The sequence below is a fragment of the Corella eumyota genome, chromosome 2 (assembly GCF_963082875.1).
Source record: "Corella eumyota chromosome 2, kaCorEumy4.1, whole genome shotgun sequence".
Classification (NCBI taxonomy): domain Eukaryota; kingdom Metazoa; phylum Chordata; class Ascidiacea; order Phlebobranchia; family Corellidae; genus Corella; species Corella eumyota.
Window position 1 is genome coordinate 6,907,742 of NC_137491.1, and position 17,724 is coordinate 6,925,465.

General features: G+C 30.4%; 4 protein-coding genes across 4 annotated transcripts; 1 reads left to right on the plus strand and 3 right to left on the minus strand.

Annotated features, from left to right (window-relative positions):
• Nucleotides 1–614: 614 nt before the first annotated feature.
• Nucleotides 615–1,928, minus strand: LOC145743383 (uncharacterized). The gene has a single exon (XM_082561329.1). The coding sequence runs from the start codon at nucleotides 1,904–1,906 to the stop codon at nucleotides 857–859; it is 1,050 nt and encodes a 349-aa protein (XP_082417455.1). The 5' UTR covers nucleotides 1,907–1,928; the 3' UTR covers nucleotides 615–856.
• A 1,274-nt stretch (nucleotides 1,929–3,202) lies between these two features.
• On the minus strand, nucleotides 3,203–4,478 carry LOC145743346 (uncharacterized). The gene has a single exon (XM_082561288.1). The coding sequence runs from the start codon at nucleotides 4,453–4,455 to the stop codon at nucleotides 3,406–3,408; it is 1,050 nt and encodes a 349-aa protein (XP_082417414.1). The 5' UTR covers nucleotides 4,456–4,478; the 3' UTR covers nucleotides 3,203–3,405.
• A 1,465-nt stretch (nucleotides 4,479–5,943) lies between these two features.
• Nucleotides 5,944–7,220, minus strand: LOC145743345 (uncharacterized). The gene has a single exon (XM_082561286.1). The coding sequence runs from the start codon at nucleotides 7,195–7,197 to the stop codon at nucleotides 6,148–6,150; it is 1,050 nt and encodes a 349-aa protein (XP_082417412.1). The 5' UTR covers nucleotides 7,198–7,220; the 3' UTR covers nucleotides 5,944–6,147.
• Nucleotides 7,221–15,411: 8,191 nt separating this feature from the next.
• LOC145742936 (sulfotransferase 1B1-like) lies at nucleotides 15,412–17,342 on the plus strand. Its single transcript, XM_082560782.1, has 7 exons — nucleotides 15,412–15,687; nucleotides 15,836–15,949; nucleotides 16,085–16,194; nucleotides 16,305–16,446; nucleotides 16,560–16,675; nucleotides 16,819–16,990; nucleotides 17,103–17,342. Exons 1-7 carry the CDS (start codon nucleotides 15,462–15,464, stop codon nucleotides 17,213–17,215), a joined length of 993 nt encoding a protein of 330 aa, XP_082416908.1. The 5' UTR covers nucleotides 15,412–15,461; the 3' UTR covers nucleotides 17,216–17,342.
• Nucleotides 17,343–17,724: the final 382 nt, after the last annotated feature.

The following is a 17,724-nucleotide window of genomic DNA, read 5'->3' on the forward strand; positions in this document are numbered from 1 at the left end:
TTTAAAACTTTAATAGCAGTGGTATCAGGTCGTTTTAGATCACAAGTTACCCTTGATGAAATGCAATAATTAAATTTTTTTTATATCAGATTGTTTTGTTTACATTTTCAAGGTTGAAATTTGTCGCTTTGTATAATCCGCGAAACAAAAAATCAAAGGCGACAACTGAAATATTTTTGCACGGTCAGAACCGTTAAGTTATTTTGATAAAACCTTTTCTTGGATTTTTTAAAGTTATCAACGACATGGAATGACTGTGCAATTGTTTGTAATAGAAAGCTAGTCAATGCATGGTTCGCTTTTGTTTAGCCGCGAACTTGAATTTTTAGAAATAACAGTCTGGTCTATGGGTGAACTCTAACAATACATTCTCATACCATAAATAGATCGTTACTGAAAACTCAATTTTATATTTGCGTTGGTAGGCAATTTGTTATTGATTTGGGGTTCAATAAATCATTATAACCTTCAGAAAAATTGTACTGGATGTGCATGTTGTTCGTTCCAACCCTCGATGTTAAATTAGAATTCTTTGAACTTAACTGAATGTCATATACTTGACATTGGCTAGACAGATGGTTACATATATTCGCGGTATAAAAGTAAAAATAACATGGTTTCGTAGTAGTTTTATTCATAAAAAGCGCGACAATCAATCTAATAAATGCCAACATGATATTTTGTTTTGTGAAATTGTGCAAACAGTTACGAACGTTGAACTACCACCATAAAATAATAATAAAAGATAGCAAACTTTATTTATGTTTATCTTAAAGCGCGTGGATTTTACAGTTATATTTTAAAATAGTAAATATACAAAAATTTGTTATCATATTACTAAAACACCTTTTTAGGTCTACTTTGCTGATCCCTTAAAAGTTAGAATCTTTTTCCAGCCACCGAAGGTAAGTACAATAATTATGTTGTTTACAAGTAAACCAATATCGAATATGGCCCCAGTAAATATCTCAGTATACACAAAAAGCAAATAGGTTATTGCAAATATAATTACATCACTAAAAAAGCAAGAAATGGCACAAAAAACAGTTCTTTTCAGAACTCCGACTACTTGAAGTTTTTGACGTTCCGCTATTGACAATAAACCGACAACCGTTGACTGAGTTAAATTTGAAGCAACAGAGTTTTGTTTTGATAATTCAACTGCTTCGAATGAGGTTGCGTTAGCAGTAGCACTGTTGCTTTGTGTAGCATCTGTTTTTTCTTGCTTCAAACAAACAAGATCTAGCAAACTACTGTTAGTGTATTTCATTAATGGGTAAATAAGCAAACCAGTCAACAATATCTGGCCAACGCCACAAAGAGCGTAACCAACTACTATGTAAACAAAGTTTTTTTCAGTTGCTTCAATCGTTAAAATACATCTTGAACGATAAACCAAATAATCTTTAGTCAGAAGAGGCAATGTCCCAACAACAATGTAACTCATAACCATTAAAAAAAGAACAAACCAGCTAACGGATTGGTGAAACCAGTGATAGGTTTGTAAATACTGCGTATTAGTCGAAAATCCCTTTTGTCGAAGCCATAAGTATAAGTAAGTTACGATGTAAGCTATATCAAACACATTCCATGAAATATCTCCAATTATTTCACACTGTAGGTCGGTAGTTGCCCAGGAAGAATTTATCTGTAAACTAGTGATCACGTATCGAGTTAAAGTAATATCCAAAATTAATACAACAACAAACAATATCAACGTGTTGTCGATTTTTTTAAAGTTGAGTGCTTTCTTTGTTTTTATAAAATGGTAAGTTACCGCCACGTTAAGATACAAACACACAATCAAAAGTATAATATTAATTATATTAAAAGTCAAGTCATCCATCCTGGGAGAATATTTCAGTGGAAATCCAGTTGAATTTTTTGAATAATTTGATGCATTCATAGTTTCTTTATTAAGTAACAACAGTCCCACCTAAAATATTACAAAATCGACATACGTTAAAGTTCAGAAAAATATTAAAATTGTGTATAGTTTATCTATCGTTCCATAAAAACTTTGTGTTACATTTTTTTAACAAGCCTTAGTTAAACGTTTTGCATTCATTACACACTTGTTTACATATTCTAAGCCCTTGCTTTCATTTTTAATTCTACTGCGACTTCCTGACTTAATTTTTATAACTCTAAACTATATATTGAGAATATGTCTAACAAAAAAACGAACTTCAAATGCATGGTTGTCATGCTTTATGATCCCAAACACGCTTCTAAAAGCAGAACATACAAACTCGAAGCGCTCAGTAGTAAAATATCAGAAAATATAACCACAACGCAACCCATAGGAAACGTCACCCCAAATGCATAATATTATGGATTATAAATAGTTGACTAACAGTGATCGATATATGGTAATAAACAAAAAAATAATAAATGAACATTGTTAAAATAACACTTTCTTCACTTGCTAATTAAACATTATTACACAATTGGTTTATATATAAAAACACGTACTTAAATTAAATAAGAAACCGCAGGTGATGTGCCAGTCTAAAAAGTAGGGCAGCGTGCACCCACAAAATCTTATTTGTTAATATTTTTTTTTTATATCAGATTGTTTTTGTTTACATTTTCAAGATTGAAATTTGTCGCTTTGTATAATCTGTGAGACAAAAAATAAAAGGCGGCAACTTAAAAATTTTTACACGGTCAGAACAGTTAAGTTATTTTGATAAAACCTGCCTTCGGATTTTTTTAAATTACCAACGACATGTAATGATTGTGCAATTTTTTGTAATAGGAAGTGAGTTAATACATAGTTCGCTTATGTCTAGCCGCGAACTTAACATTTTATACGGGTTGAATTTTTAGAAATAACAGTCTGGTCTGTGGGTAAACTCTAACTATCCATTCTCATACCATAAATAGACTGTTACTAAGAACTTAATTTTATATTTGCGTTGGTAGGCAATTTGTTTTCGATTTGGGGTTCAATAAATCATTATAACCTTTAAAAATTACTTAATTTGTGAATAAATTTTGAATTTGATGCCTGAATTGCTAATTTGTACGTTATAAGTTGTTCGTTTTAACCCCCGATGTTAAATTAGAATTCTTTGAACTTAACTGACACGAAATGTATTATACTTGACATTGGCTATAGGTGTTTACATTTATTTGCGGTATTGAAGTAAAAATAACATTGTTTCGTAGTAGTTTTATTCATAAAAAGCGCGCCAATCCATCTAATAAATGTCAACATAATATCTTAATTTGTGAAAATGTGCAAACAGTTACAAACGTTGAACTACCACCATAAAATAATATTAAAATGAAGAAAACTTTATTTATGTTTATCTAAAAGTGCGTGCATTATACAGTTATATTTTAAAATAGCAAATATACAAAAATTTGTTATCATTTTACTAAAACACCTTTTTAGGTCTACTTTGCTGATCCCCTAAAAGTAAGAATATTTTTCCAACCACCAAAGGTAAGTATAATAATTATGTTGTTTACAAGTAAACCAATATCGAATATGGCCCCAGTAAATATCTCAGTATACACAAAAAGCAAATAGGTTATTGCAAAAATAATTATATCACTAAAACAGCAGGAAATGGCACAAAGAACAGTTCTTTTCAGAACTCCGACTACTTTAAGCTTTTGACGTTCCTTTATTGACAATAAACCGACAATCGAGGACTGAGTGAAATTTGAAGCAACAGAGTTTTGTTTTGATAATTCAACTGCTTCGGATGAGGTTGCGTTAGCAGTAGCACTGTTGCTTTGTGTAACATCTGTTTTTTCTTGCTTCAAACAAACAAGATCTAGCAAACTACTGTTAGTGTATTTCATTAATGGGTAAATAAGCAAACCAGTCAACAATATCTGGCCAACGCCACAAAGAGCGTAACCAACTACTATGTAAACAAAGTTTTTTTTAGTTGCTTCAATCGTTAAAATACATCTTGAACGATAAATCAAATAATCTCTAGTCAGAAGAGGCAATGTTCCAACAACAATGTAACTCATAACCATTAAAAAAAGAACAAACCAGCTAACGGATTGGTGAAACCAGTGATAGGTTTGTAAATACTGGGTATTGGTCGAGAATCCCTTTTGTCGAAGCCATAAGTAAAAGTAAGTAACGATGTAAGCTATATCAAACACATTCCATGAAATATCTCCAATTATTTCACACTGTAGGTCGGTAGTTGCCCAGGAAGAATTTATTTGCAAACTAGTGATTACGTATCGAATTAAAGTAATATCCAAAATTAATACAACAACAAACAATATCAATGTGTTGTCGATTTTTTTAAAGTTGAGTGCTTTCTTTGTTTTTATAAAATGGTAAGTTATTGCCACGTTAAGATACAAACACACAACCAAAAGTATAATATTAATTATATTAAAAGTCAAGTCATCCATTCTGGGAGGATATTTCAGTGGAAATCCAGTTGAATTTTTTGAATAATTTGATGCATTCATAGTTTCTTTATTAAGTAACAACAGTCCCACCTAAAATATTACAAAATCGACATACGTTAAAGTTCAGAAAAATATTAAAATTGTGTATAGTTTATCTATCGTTTCATAAAAACTTTGTGCTACATTTTTTTAACAAGCCTTAGTTAAACGTTTTGCATTCATTACACACTTGTTTACATATTCTAAGCCCTTGCTTTCATCCTTAATTCTACTGCGACTGCCTGACTCAATTTTTATAACTCTAAACTATATATTGAGAATATGTCTAACAAAAAAAATGAACTTCAAATGCATGGTTGTCATGCTTCATGATCCCAAACACGCTTCTAAAAACAGAACATACAAACTCGAAGCGCTCAGTAGTAAAATATCAGAAAATAAAACCACAGAGCAAACCAAAGAAAACGTACTAGGTAAATGTCCATTAGAAAAAATGTAAGGAAACCTCCTATAAATTTGTATACAAAGTAATATTTGGATTGATTTGTTCATGTTACAATAGTAATTATTAACTTAATATTGTTGTTTTTTACAACCTAATTTTGCTGTTGGTGTATTTCAGCAATGGGCAAATAAGCAAACTAGTCAAAGGATCTGACTAACACCCCAAATGTATAATATTATGGATTACAAATAGTTGACTAACAATGATCACTATATGGTAATAAACAAAAAAATAATAAATGAACATTGTTAAAGTAACACTTTCTCCACTTGCTAATTAAACATTATTACACATTTGGTTTATATATAAAAACACGTACTTAAATTAAATAAGAAACCGCAGGTGATGTGCCAGTCTAAAAAGTAGGGCAGCGTGCACCCACAAGATCTTATTTGTTAAAAATTTTTTTTATATCAGATTGTTTTTGTTTACATTTTCAAGATTGAAATTTGTCGCTTTGTATAATCCGTGAGACAAAAAATAAAAGGCGGCAACTTAAAAATTTTTACACGGTCAGAACAGTTAAGTTATTTTGATAATACCTGCCTTCGGATTTTTTTAAATTACCAACGACATGTAATGATTGTGCAATTTTTTGTAATAGGAAGTGAGTTAATACATAGTTCGCTTATGTCTAGCCGCGAACTTAACATTTTATACGGGTTGAATTTTTAGAAATAACAGTCTGGTCTGTGGGTAAACTCTAACTATCCATTCTCATACCATAAATAGACTGTTACTAAGAACTCAATTTTATATTTGCGTAGGTAGGCAATTTGTTTTTGATTTGGGGTTCAATAAATCATTATAACCTTTAAAAATTATTTAATTTGTAAATAAATTTTGAATTTGATGCCTGAATTGCTAATTTGTACGTTATAAGTTGTTTGTTTTAACCCTCGATGTTAAATTAGAATTCTTTGAACTTAACTGACACGAAATGTATTATACTTGACATTGGCTATAGGTGTTTACATTTATTTGCGGTATTAAAGTAAAAATAACACTGTTTGTAGTAGTTTTATTCATAAAAAGCGCGCCAATCCATCTAATAAATGTTAACATAATATCTTAATTTGTAAAAATGTGCAAACAGTTACAAACGTTGAACTACCACCATAAAATAATATTAAAATGAAGAAAACTTTATTTATGTTTATCTAGAAGTGCGTGCATTATACAGTTATATTTTAAAATAGCAAATATACAAAAATTTGTTATCATTTTACTAAAACACCTTTTTAGGTCTACTTTGCTGATCCCCTAAAAGTTAGAATCTTTTTCCAGCCACCGAAGGTAAGTACAATAATTATGTTGTTTACAAGTAAACCAATATCGAATATGGCCCCAGTAAATATCTCAGTATACACAAAAAGCAAATAGGTTATTGCAAATATAATAACATCACTAAAAAAGCAAGAAATGGCACAAAGAACAGTTCTTTTCAGAACTCTGACTACTTTAAGTTTTTGACGTTCCTTTATTGACAATAAACCGACAACCGTTGACTGAGTGAAATTTGAAGCAACACAGTTTTGTTTTGATAATTCAACTGCTTCGAATGAGGTTGCGTTAGCAGTAGCACTGTTGCTTTGTGTAGCATCTGTTTTTTCTTGCTTCAAACAAACAAGATCTAGCAAACTACTGTTAGTGTATTTCATTAATGGGTAAATAAGCAAACCAGTCAACAATATCTGGCCAACGCCACAAAGAGCGTAACCAACTACTATGTAAACAAAGTTTTTTTCCGTTGCTTCAATCGTTAAAATACATCTTGAACGATAAACCAAATAATCTTTAGTCAGAAGAGGCAATGTCCCAACAACAATGTAACTCATAACCATTAAAAAAAGAACAAACCAGCTAACGGATTGGTGAAACCAGTGATAGGTTTGTAAATACTGCGTATTAGTCGAAAATCCCTTTTGTCGAAGCCATAAGTATAAGTAAGTTACGATGTAAGCTATATCAAACACATTCCATGAAATATCTCCAATAATTTCACACTGTAGGTCGGTAGTTGCCCAGGAAGAATTTATCTGTAAACTAGTGATTACGTATCGAGTTAAAGTAATATCCAAAATTAATACAACAACAAACAATATCAACGTGTTGTCGATTTTTTTTAAGTTGAGTGCTTTCTTTGTTTTTATAAAATGGTAAGTTACCGCCACGTTAAGATACAAACACACAATCAAAAGTATAATATTAATTATATTAAAAGTCAAGTCATCCATCCTGGGAGGATATTTCAGTGGAAATCCAGTTGAATTTTTTGAATAATTTGATGCATTCATAGTTTCTTTATTAAGTTACAACAATCCCACCTAAAATATTACAAAATCGACATACGTTAAAGTTCAGAAAAATATTAAAATTGTGTATAGTTTATCTATCGTTTCATAAATACTTTGTGCTACATTTTATTAACAAGCCTTAGTTAAACGTTTTGCATTCATTACACACTTGTTTACATATTCTAAGCCCTTGCTTTCATCGTTGATTCTACTGCGACTGCCTTACTTAATTTTTATAACTCTAAACTATATATTGAGGATATGTCTAACAAAAAAACGAACTTCAAATGCATGGTTGTCATGCTTCATGATCCCAAATACGCTTCTAAAAGCAGAACATACAAACTCGAAGCGCATAGTAGTAAAATATCAGAAAATATAACCACAACGCAACCCATAGGAAACGTATTAGGTAAATGTCTATTAGAAAAAATGTAAAGCAACCTCCTATAAATTTGTATACAAAGTAATATTTGGATTGATTTTTTTATGTTACAATAGTAATTATTAACTTAATATTGTTGTTTTTTACAACCTAATTTTGCTGTTGGTGTATTTCAGCAATGGGTAAATAAGCAAACCAGTCAAAGGATCTGACTAACACCCCAAATGCATAATATTATGGATTATAAATAGTTGACTAACAGTGATCGATATATGGTAATAAACAAAAAAATAATAAATGAACATTGTTAAAATAACACTTTCTTCACTTGCTAATTAAACATTATTACACAATTGGTTTATATATAAAAACACGTACTTAAATTAAATAAGAAACCGCAGGTGATGTGCCAGTCTAAAAAGTAGGGCAGCGTGCACCCACAAAATCTTATTTGTTAATATTTTTTTTTATATCAGATTGTTTTTGTTTACATTTTCAAGATTGAAATTTGTCGCTTTGTATAATCTGTGAGACAAAAAATAAAAGGCGGCAACTTAAAAATTTTTACACGGTCAGAACAGTTAAGTTATTTTGATAAAACCTGCCTTCGGATTTTTTAAAATTACCAACGACATGTAATAATTGTGCAATTTTTTGTAATAGGAAGTGAGTTAATACATAGTTCGTTTTTGTCTAGCCGCGAACTTAACATTTTATACGGGTTGATTTTTAGAAATAACAGTCTGGTCTATGGGTGAACTCTAACAATACATTCTCATATTTAGATCGTTACTAAGAACTCAATTTTATATTTGCGTTGGTAGGCAATTTGTTTTTGATTTGGGGTTCAATAAATCATTATAACCTTTAAAAATTATTTAACTTGTAAATAAATTTTGAATTTGATGCCTGAATTGCTAATTTGTACGTTATAAGTTGTTCGTTTAAACCCTCGATGTTAAATTAGAATTCTTTGAACTTAACTGACACGAAATGTATTATACTTGACATTGGCTATAGGTGTTTACATTTATTTGCGGTACTAAAGTAAAAATAACATTGTTTCGTAGTAGTTTTATTCATAAAAAGCGCGACAATCCATCTAATAAATGTTAACATAATATCTTAATTTGTAAAAATGTGCAAACAGTTACGAACGTTGAACTACCACCATAAAATATTATTAAAATGAAGAAAACTTTATTTATGTTTATCTAAAAGTGCGTGCATTATACAGTTATATTTTAAAATAGCAAATATACAAAAATTTGTTATCATTTTACTAAAACACCTTTTTAGGTCTACTTTGCTGATCCCCTGAAAGTTAGAATCTTTTTCCAGCCACCGAAGGTAAGTACAATAATTATGTTGTTTATAAGTAAACCAATATCGAATATGACCCCAGTAAATATCTCAGTGTACACGAACAGCAAATATGTAATGGCAAATATAATTATATGACTGAAACAGCAAGAAATGGCACAAAGAACAGTTTTTTCAGAACTCCGACTACTTTAAGTTTTTGACGTTCCTTTATTGACAATAAACCGACATCTGAAAACCGACAATTTGAAGCAACACAGTTTTGTTTTGGTAACTGAATTGCTTCGAATGAGGTTGCGTTAGAAGTGGTACTGTTACTTTGTGTAGCATCTGTTTTTTTTGCTTCAAACAAACAAGATCTAGCAAACTACTGTTAGTGTATTTCATTAATGGGTAAATAAGCAAACCAGTCAATAGGATCTGACCACCCCCACAAAGAGCGTAACCAACCATTATAAAAATGAAGCTTTTTTTAGTTGCTTTAATCGTAATAATACATCTTGAACGATAAGTCATATAATGTTTAGTCACAAAAGGCAATGTTCCAACAACAATGTAACTTGTGACCATTAAAAAAAGGACAACCCAGCTAACGGATTGGTGAAACCAGTGATAGTTCTGTAAATACTGGGTATTAGTAGAGAATCCCTTTTGTCGAAGCCATAAGTAAAAGTAAGTTACGACGTAGGCTATATCAAACACATTCCATGAAATATCTCCAATTATTTCACACTGTAGGTCGGTAGTTGCCCAGGAAGAATTTATCTGCAAACTAGTGATTACATATCGAGTTAAAGTAATATCCAAAATTAATACAACAACAAACAATATCAACGTGTTGTCGATTTTTTTAAAGTTAAGTGCTTTCTTTGTTTTTATAAAATGGTAAGTTACCGCCACGTTAAGATACAAACACACAATTAAAAGTATAATATTAATTATATTAAAAGTCATATCATCCAATCTGGGAGGATATTTCAGTGGAAATCCAGTTAAATTTTCAGAATAATTTGATGCATTCATTGTTGCTATATTTTATTAACAACTGTCACACCTAAAATATCACAATAAATTAAAATCTTGAAAAATTATAAAATTGTGTACAGTTAACCTATCGTTTCATAAAAACTTTGTGTTACATATTTTCTAATGACAAGCCTTATCATTTAATATATATTTAGTTAAACGTTTGTGCTTTTATTGCACATTTATTTACATTTTCAAGCACTTGCTTTTGAGGCTATAGCATTTTACTGCAACTGCCTGACTTAACTTTTATAACACTAAACTATATATTGAGAATATGCCTAATAAAAACACCAATTTCAAATGTATTGTTGTCATGCTTCATGATCCAAAACACGTTTTTAAAAGTAGAATATACAAATTCCGGTTGTAAAATAATACAAAATAAAACAACAGCGCAACCAACAGAAAACGTATTACGTAAAAATGCATTAGGAAAATTGTAATCCACCCCTTATTGTATTCAAAGTAATAATTAAACTTATGTGTCAAATTTACAACAGTAATTATAAATTAGATATTGTTGTATGTTTTTATACAAAATGTTTGGTATAATAAAAAATTGACTAATAGTAATTATTAAAAGATGATTAAAAAAAATTGTTACTTCCTCCACTTGCTAATTTAACATTAATCACACAGACATAACAATAAGTACCTTAATATAAAAGACGCAGATGACACAAAGAATCTACTAATGTAGTTTAAGTGATTATAAAGTCACCTCTTTTGCTTTGAATTATTTTGTGATGTTTAATTTTAGATGTTTTTTTTTGTCATCTTGTTAAATTAACTAAACTAATATGTAAATACAAACATTTAACTTATGTTAAAAAAATAAAGAGATCTGTATATAATATGTAAGAATGTGTTTTTTAAGCTACAGATAAAAATATATAAAATCATCAAAATTCCTAAATACAGTTGTAAATTTAAAATCTAAAACCTTTATATTTTAGTTTTGTGACTTCAAGATTTTATCCCGAAAGTAAATATACCTTTCCAGTCACCAAAGGTAAATACAAGAAGAATATTATTCACAAGTAAGCCAATATCAAATATAGCCCCAGTAAATATCTCAGTATTTACAAACAGTATATAAGTCAAGGCAAATATAATTACATCACTGAAAAAGCAAGCAAGAGCGCACAAAACTGCTCGTTTAAGAACTCTCACAACTCTAAGTTTTTGACGGTCCCTTACTGTACCGGCCCGAGTAACTGGTTGTCTCCTTGAATAAGATGAAGAGTTATTCAAAGTAGATAACTCTACTGCCTCTCCAGTAGGTCCACTCGAATAACCACATCTGCTATTTTCAGCAATTATTGTTTGTGAACGTTTAAAACAGACTAAATCACGCAAACTGCTCTTGGTGTATTTTAGCAATGGGTAAATAAGCAAACCAGTTAACAAAAACTGGCCTAGACCGCAAAACGAGTAACCAATTATAATGTAAATAAAGTTTTTTTCCGTTGCTTCATTTGTGAGAATACATCTTTCTTGGTGTATCAGATAATCCAATGTTATAAGAGGCAATGTTCCAACAACAACATAACTAAAGATCATTAGAAAGAAAACAAACCAACTAATAACTTGATGAAACCAGTGATATGTTTGCAAATACTGGGTGTCTGCTGAAAAACCTTTTTGTCGAAGCCAAAGACACAAATAGGTAATTATGTAGGCAAAGTCAAACACATTCCACGAAATATCTCCAAGAATTTCACATTGTAAGTCTGTTTTAGCCCACCCAGAATTTATTTGCAGGCTGGTGATTATATAGCGAATAAGAGTAATTTCTAATCCCAGCATGACTACGAACAAAATCAACGTGTTGTCAATTTTCTTAAAATTTAGAACTTTTTTGGTTTTCACAAAGTTATATGTTACGGCAATGTTGAGGTACAAGCACACGACCAAAAGGATGATAATAATTAAATTTAAGATATTTTCATCCAAACTTGGTGGATACTTTAACTGAGGAAGTTCAGTTGAGTTTTCTGACTGATCTGATAAATTCATTTTTTTCAAGACAACGACTTGTTGTAATACTGATAAAAAATTTAAAACAAGCTCTCATAACAAAAAATTATCAAAATGTGAAAAAACATTTACGTGTACAATTTTTTATCGTTCAAATTGACAATTAAAGGAAATTACGAAGGAGCTAAAAATAGTTAAACGTAACACTGGACCACAATAACAAATTAAATGTAGGATTAATTTTTATTTTACCATGAATTAAGTAGCAGAAATAATTGTTTTAAAGGAAATGGGGATAGTACTACCTTTGTTATTACAAAATGGTACCTTTGTTGTTACAAAATATTTTAAACGTCATGCCATTCAACCAGGGTGGATATTTCTGTGGAAATCTACTTTAAATTTTCTGATTGATATAATATATTTATCATTCCTTTATTAAATTACAACGCAGTTCAATACCAAAAATATAACACAATTGACATGCATTAAAGTTTTTTTGAAATAATCAAATTGTGTACAAATAACCTTTTCTTGCTTAAAAATTTTATAGTACAAACACTAAAGTTTGTTTTTATTTTTAAAAACAACCCTTACAATAGAAAAACATAACCATGTGAAGGTAAACGCATTTGCTACACATTCGTTTATAATTTTAAACACTTAAGTTTGTTTTTAATTTACTGCGACTGCTAGACTTTAGTTACATCACCTTTTTTATCGTGTGGGCCCAAATAAAATTTACTGACTTAAAATAAATAGTTGTCATGCTTTATAATCCAAAACACATGTCTAAAAGAACCAACAAATTCAAAGTGAAATCATGAATTATCAGGATATAAAAGCCTAATGCGCAGACTAATTAATAACTATCAGCCAAGTGTGCGTTTAAAAAATTGTAATGGCATTTACTTAAATTGTATTTGAAATTGTGTTAAAACTAATGGGTTAGATTAACGATCATATTTTTAAACAATTTATAGTTGTATGTTTACAGTTAAGTTTTTAAATTTGATCTTCAAGACCTGTTTTTTTATTTTAGTATTTTTATATGACTAGATTATTTTCCTTTTTTTCTTGTATCTCCCCTGCATTAACAACCGACACAAAATGTTAGGTATACATTAAGAAATTAAAAATTCAATGACAAAAAACTGCTACTGGGCTATAAATAAACAAACCAATGTAATATACGAACATATTTAAAATATTAATTTCTCTATTAAAAAATTAACAGTTATACACATTTGTATAATAGGCATAAAAAACGAAAAATGAAAAAAAATCGCAAAAGACACAGCGCATCTTTTAATGTGGTTAAAATGTCACCACAATTTTTTTGCTTTGAAGCAGTTATTATTTAATTAATAACCTTACAAAAATTTTATATTTTAGCTTTGTGACTTCAAGATTTAAATTTAAACGTGAATATTCCTTTCCAATCACCAAAAGTAAATACAAGAATGATATTGTTTACGAGTAAACCAATGTCGAATAAAGGCCCAGCATATATTTCAGCATAAATAAAAAGCAAATAGGTTAACGCAAATATAAATACATCATTGAAACAGCGAGCAAGGGCACACAAAGCTACTCGTTTAAGTATTTTCACAACTCTATGTTTTTGACGATTTTCTATTGTACTGGTACCAGCAACTGATTGTCTGTTTAAATAAGGCAAAGAAATGGGTAAATGGCCTGCTTTTTCAGAAGTTTGTGAACGTTTAATGCAGAATAAATCCCGAAAACTACTGTCGCTATACTTTAGCAATGGGTAAATAAGCAAACCAGTTAACAAAAACTGGCCCAGGCTGCTAAACGAATATCCAATTATAATGTTGATAAAGTTTTTGTTTATTGCTTTATTTGTAAGAACACATCTTTTCCGGTGTATTAAAAAATCTGTCGTGATAAAAGGCAATGTTCCAACAACAATAAAACTTGCGACCATTAAAAAAAGAACAAACCAACTGATAACTTGATGAAACCAGTGATATGTTTGCAAAAACTGGGTGTCAGCTGAAAAACCCTTTTGTCGAAGCCAAAGACATAAATAGGTAATTATATAGGCAAAGTCAAACACATTCCACGAGACAATTCCAACAACTTTACATTGCAAGTCTTCGTTGGCCCATCCAGAATTAAGCTGCAGGCTGGTAATACCATAACTAATTAGAGTGGTCTCTAAACCTAGCATCACTACGAACAAAATCAACGTGTTGTCAATTTTCTTAAAATTAAGAACTTTTTTGGTTTTCGCAAAGTGATACGTTATGGCAACGTTGAGGTACAAGCACACGACCAAAAGGATGATATTAATTAAATTAGAGATTTTGTCATCCAATTTCGTTGGATACTTTAACTGAGGATGTTCAGTTGAAATTTCTAACTGATCCGATGAATTCATTTTGTTCCAGGGCAGCAACTTTTTGTTATACTGGTAGAAATTTATAACAGCTATTATCACAGAAGTTAGAAACATATAAAAACATTACGGGTATAATTTTTTTATTTTTTAATTTGACAATTAAAGGATATGACATAGGAGCTGTAAGCGGCTATAAGTTACCCTAGACCAAAATAACAAATTAGGTTTAGAATAATTATGCTGGGTCATAATTTTTTTTATTGATTGTAGAGTGGTAAAAGTGATCTAATAGGAAGCGCATGATGTTTGGCATACGTATTTACCTAATCAAAATCAAATTACATTTCCATAATTTGCTTTTGTTAATTTCGCCTGCTCCATTTTTTTATTGTAAAATGTGAAAGAATAACTTTACATTTTAATAAGTTATCACGTAAAGCTTAATCCTTCTTTATAGCAAACTTTGATCTGGTTTTATAACAAAAAACATGGTTATTATAATTTTTTTTTTGATAAATACTGACCTATATATATATATATATATTTCACAACCCTTAGTAACAATTGCGCAATTTTTAATAAATTTAATGTTTAAATCAGAAAAATAAAGTTGCAAGTCATGTTTTTACAGTCATATATGGTTTAGTTATCAATAGAAGTTAAAAAAAAAACGGGATTTTTGGTAAAAATACCCGTATTAGGTACAACCTGACCAAATAGCCAGTTCAGCAGACTTACCATATTTGGATGACAGGCCTTTAAAATTTGAGAGAATTGCCATCACGTGATAAAAACAATCTCTCTCGCTTTTAGGTTTCGCGTTGTATACGCACGTTTTATACCGTATATGGAACATTTATTCGAAGGCTATATCTATATAAACACAATACTCAGTTACTTACAAAATGTAATAATGTACATTTGCCCGAGGTGTACGCAAAAAGTGTAAGCTGGATTTAATTTTCGGCTTAAGTTAAATAAAAATTTTAGGCAAGCAAAAAAACGACGTTTTAGGTCTAGATGCGTTTCGTGGAAAGCTTATGACCATGTTAAAAGTGTAGCAAACTACATGTGCAGGGTTTTAACTTCATTATAGAATTTATTTCGACATATAAATTTTCACAGATTGTATCATTAAAGCATAATTTAAGTAAGTTTGTTTAAGAGTGAAAATATAGTATGGAGAAATTAACAAAAAGCATGCCCGAAGACTGCAAAGAAGCCTGGAATGAAATGACGAACTTCGACTTTACGAAGGCATTTGATCCAGAGATGAAAGCACAGGTTCACGAATTAAAGGGACACAAGATGATGCCAACTTTTCGTCCTGAGGGAGTGGAATATGCATACGAAAAGTGGTCGCCAAAAGAAGGAGATGTGTTAATCGCTTCCTATCCAAGAACAGGTAATTTCAAAACATATCTAGGTCACTAAACGCATTAGCAATATGTATTTTAACGTTTTCTACCCCTTATGTTTCTATAAAAGCTGTTTTAATTAATTGAGTATTACCAATTGCTAATACGAGTACTTACTAATCTTATATTTAACAGGAACTAATTGGACAATGGAAATTGTGCGTCAGATTGTATATGGCCGTGATAAAGAGTTAATGGATATGTGCGCAGCAATGCCTCTGCCGCTAATGTTCCACGAAGGCGGTGGACGTAAGAAAATTGTTAATTTTTATTAATAATTAACCATTGACAGTTGTTGCTAATCGTAGGGTGTTTAGTGACATATCACACCAACCGTAAATACATAACAAAACTTAGCTAATAAATAATTGATTGTATTTTTAGCGGGCAAATATAAGTTACTTGACAACATTCCATTGCCTCGTCGCCTTTCAGCCTCACATTTGCCAGGAACTCTTGTTAACGTTGACAGCTATAAGAAAGCAAACGCAAAGGTTTACTTAAAAAAATACGTCCTTTTGTTATTTGTAGTTAAATTAAATTCAGGATAATTTTATTGAATACATAATACAATAATTATTAAATATTCTGTTTAATTTTGTAGATTATTTGTGTTATACGCAACCCGAAGGACCAGGCTTATTCGTGGTATAATTTGTTGCCTCATCTTCCTCACTTCATGTTAGAACCCGTAAAGACTTTAGCTAATTTACCATGGGACGAATTTCTAGTACAATATACTGCTGGTATGTTTTTTTTATGACAACATTCAGCAGAAGATTAGTTAAATTAAATTTATTTTTTTTATTATAAAGAAGGATCCCGCAGCGTTTACAATAACGTTTTTTTATTTTTTTAGGTAACATACCAACTGGAATGAAAGATGGACAATGGTATTTGGATCATATCTTAACCTGGTTACCACACAGAGACAATAAAAATGTTTTATTTATCTGTTTTGAGGACATGAAACGGGTAACAGAAAATTAACATTTTAAAAAGTAATACAAATAACGTTGATCACCCCAACACCAGGTTGAAGGGCAAATAGTGCGTATGGGCGGGCTCGAACCTTAAACCGTTCGGCTAATAAACTTATCGAAAATCAATTTTTTTAGGATTTATCCAAAGAAGTGCGTCGCCTGGCGGAATATTTAGACGTTAAATTAAGTGATGAAGAAGTGGCTGACGTAGTAGACAAATGTGGATTCAAGAAAATGAAACAACAGACTGATGAAGGAAGTTCGAAAATGGAATCGATAAGAAAAGATCTTAAAGTTTTAAGAAAAGGTGGTTAACAATTTAAAGTTCTATAATTTGTTAGTTACAACACTTTTTTTCACTACTTTTAAAAACAAGACTTTTGTATTTTTTTAATAAAAGCGTTTTAATGTTTATTTAGGTATGGTCGGAGATTGGAAAAACCACTTTACGGTTGCGCAATCTGAAATGATCGATGCTCAAGTTAAGGAGAAACTCGGGTCAACGGATATAACTTTTACTTACGAACTTTAAGTAAATGGCTGTGCAAACAACTTTAATTTGCTGTAATTGTCACGTACTATATTCTTCCTCCAAAATTTTGTTTTACCATAAAAAATTAAAAAGAATAAGAATTTGTTGTTTTTTTTAAATGTTCTGTTTGACCAGGTTTTGTATTATGAACAAATAATAAATGCCAAGTCATTGGAACTTACGCGAGAGAAGGCGTTGGTACAAAACGAGAGAATGTTGTTAGCAAACGTGAAAAAATATTTTACCAGAATTGGCTTTTGTAGTAACCCGGTAGGCTATTTGATTACAGTTAGTAGATAGACAACTGGTATTCGCTGTAATAGTAGCATTTTTGAGATAAAGTTAATGTTAAAATACACACTTTTTCGCAGGAAAACTTTATATGAAATTGTTGGGGTGTTTATGATTAAAAGCATGGTATATTGTGCGTGACATACTTATTTTGTTTTTCTTAATATTGAGTCATAATACTATAAAACAGCTTAGTCATGCTGAGAAGTAATAAAACT

Coding starts and splice junctions, on each gene's coding strand:
- LOC145743345 (XM_082561286.1), bottom strand. CDS start 7,197: ATGAATGCATCAAATTATTCAAAAAATTCAACTGGATTTCCACTGAAA.
- LOC145743383 (XM_082561329.1), bottom strand. CDS start 1,906: ATGAATGCATCAAATTATTCAAAAAATTCAACTGGATTTCCACTGAAA.
- LOC145743346 (XM_082561288.1), bottom strand. CDS start 4,455: ATGAATGCATCAAATTATTCAAAAAATTCAACTGGATTTCCACTGAAA.
- LOC145742936 (XM_082560782.1), top strand. CDS start 15,462: ATGGAGAAATTAACAAAAAGCATGCCCGAAGACTGCAAAGAAGCCTGG. Junction 16,676..16,818: donor GTTTTGAGGACATGAAACGG/GTAACAGAAAAT, acceptor CAATTTTTTTAG/GATTTATCCAAAGAAGTGCG. Junction 16,991..17,102: donor TCTTAAAGTTTTAAGAAAAG/GTGGTTAACAAT, acceptor ATGTTTATTTAG/GTATGGTCGGAGATTGGAAA.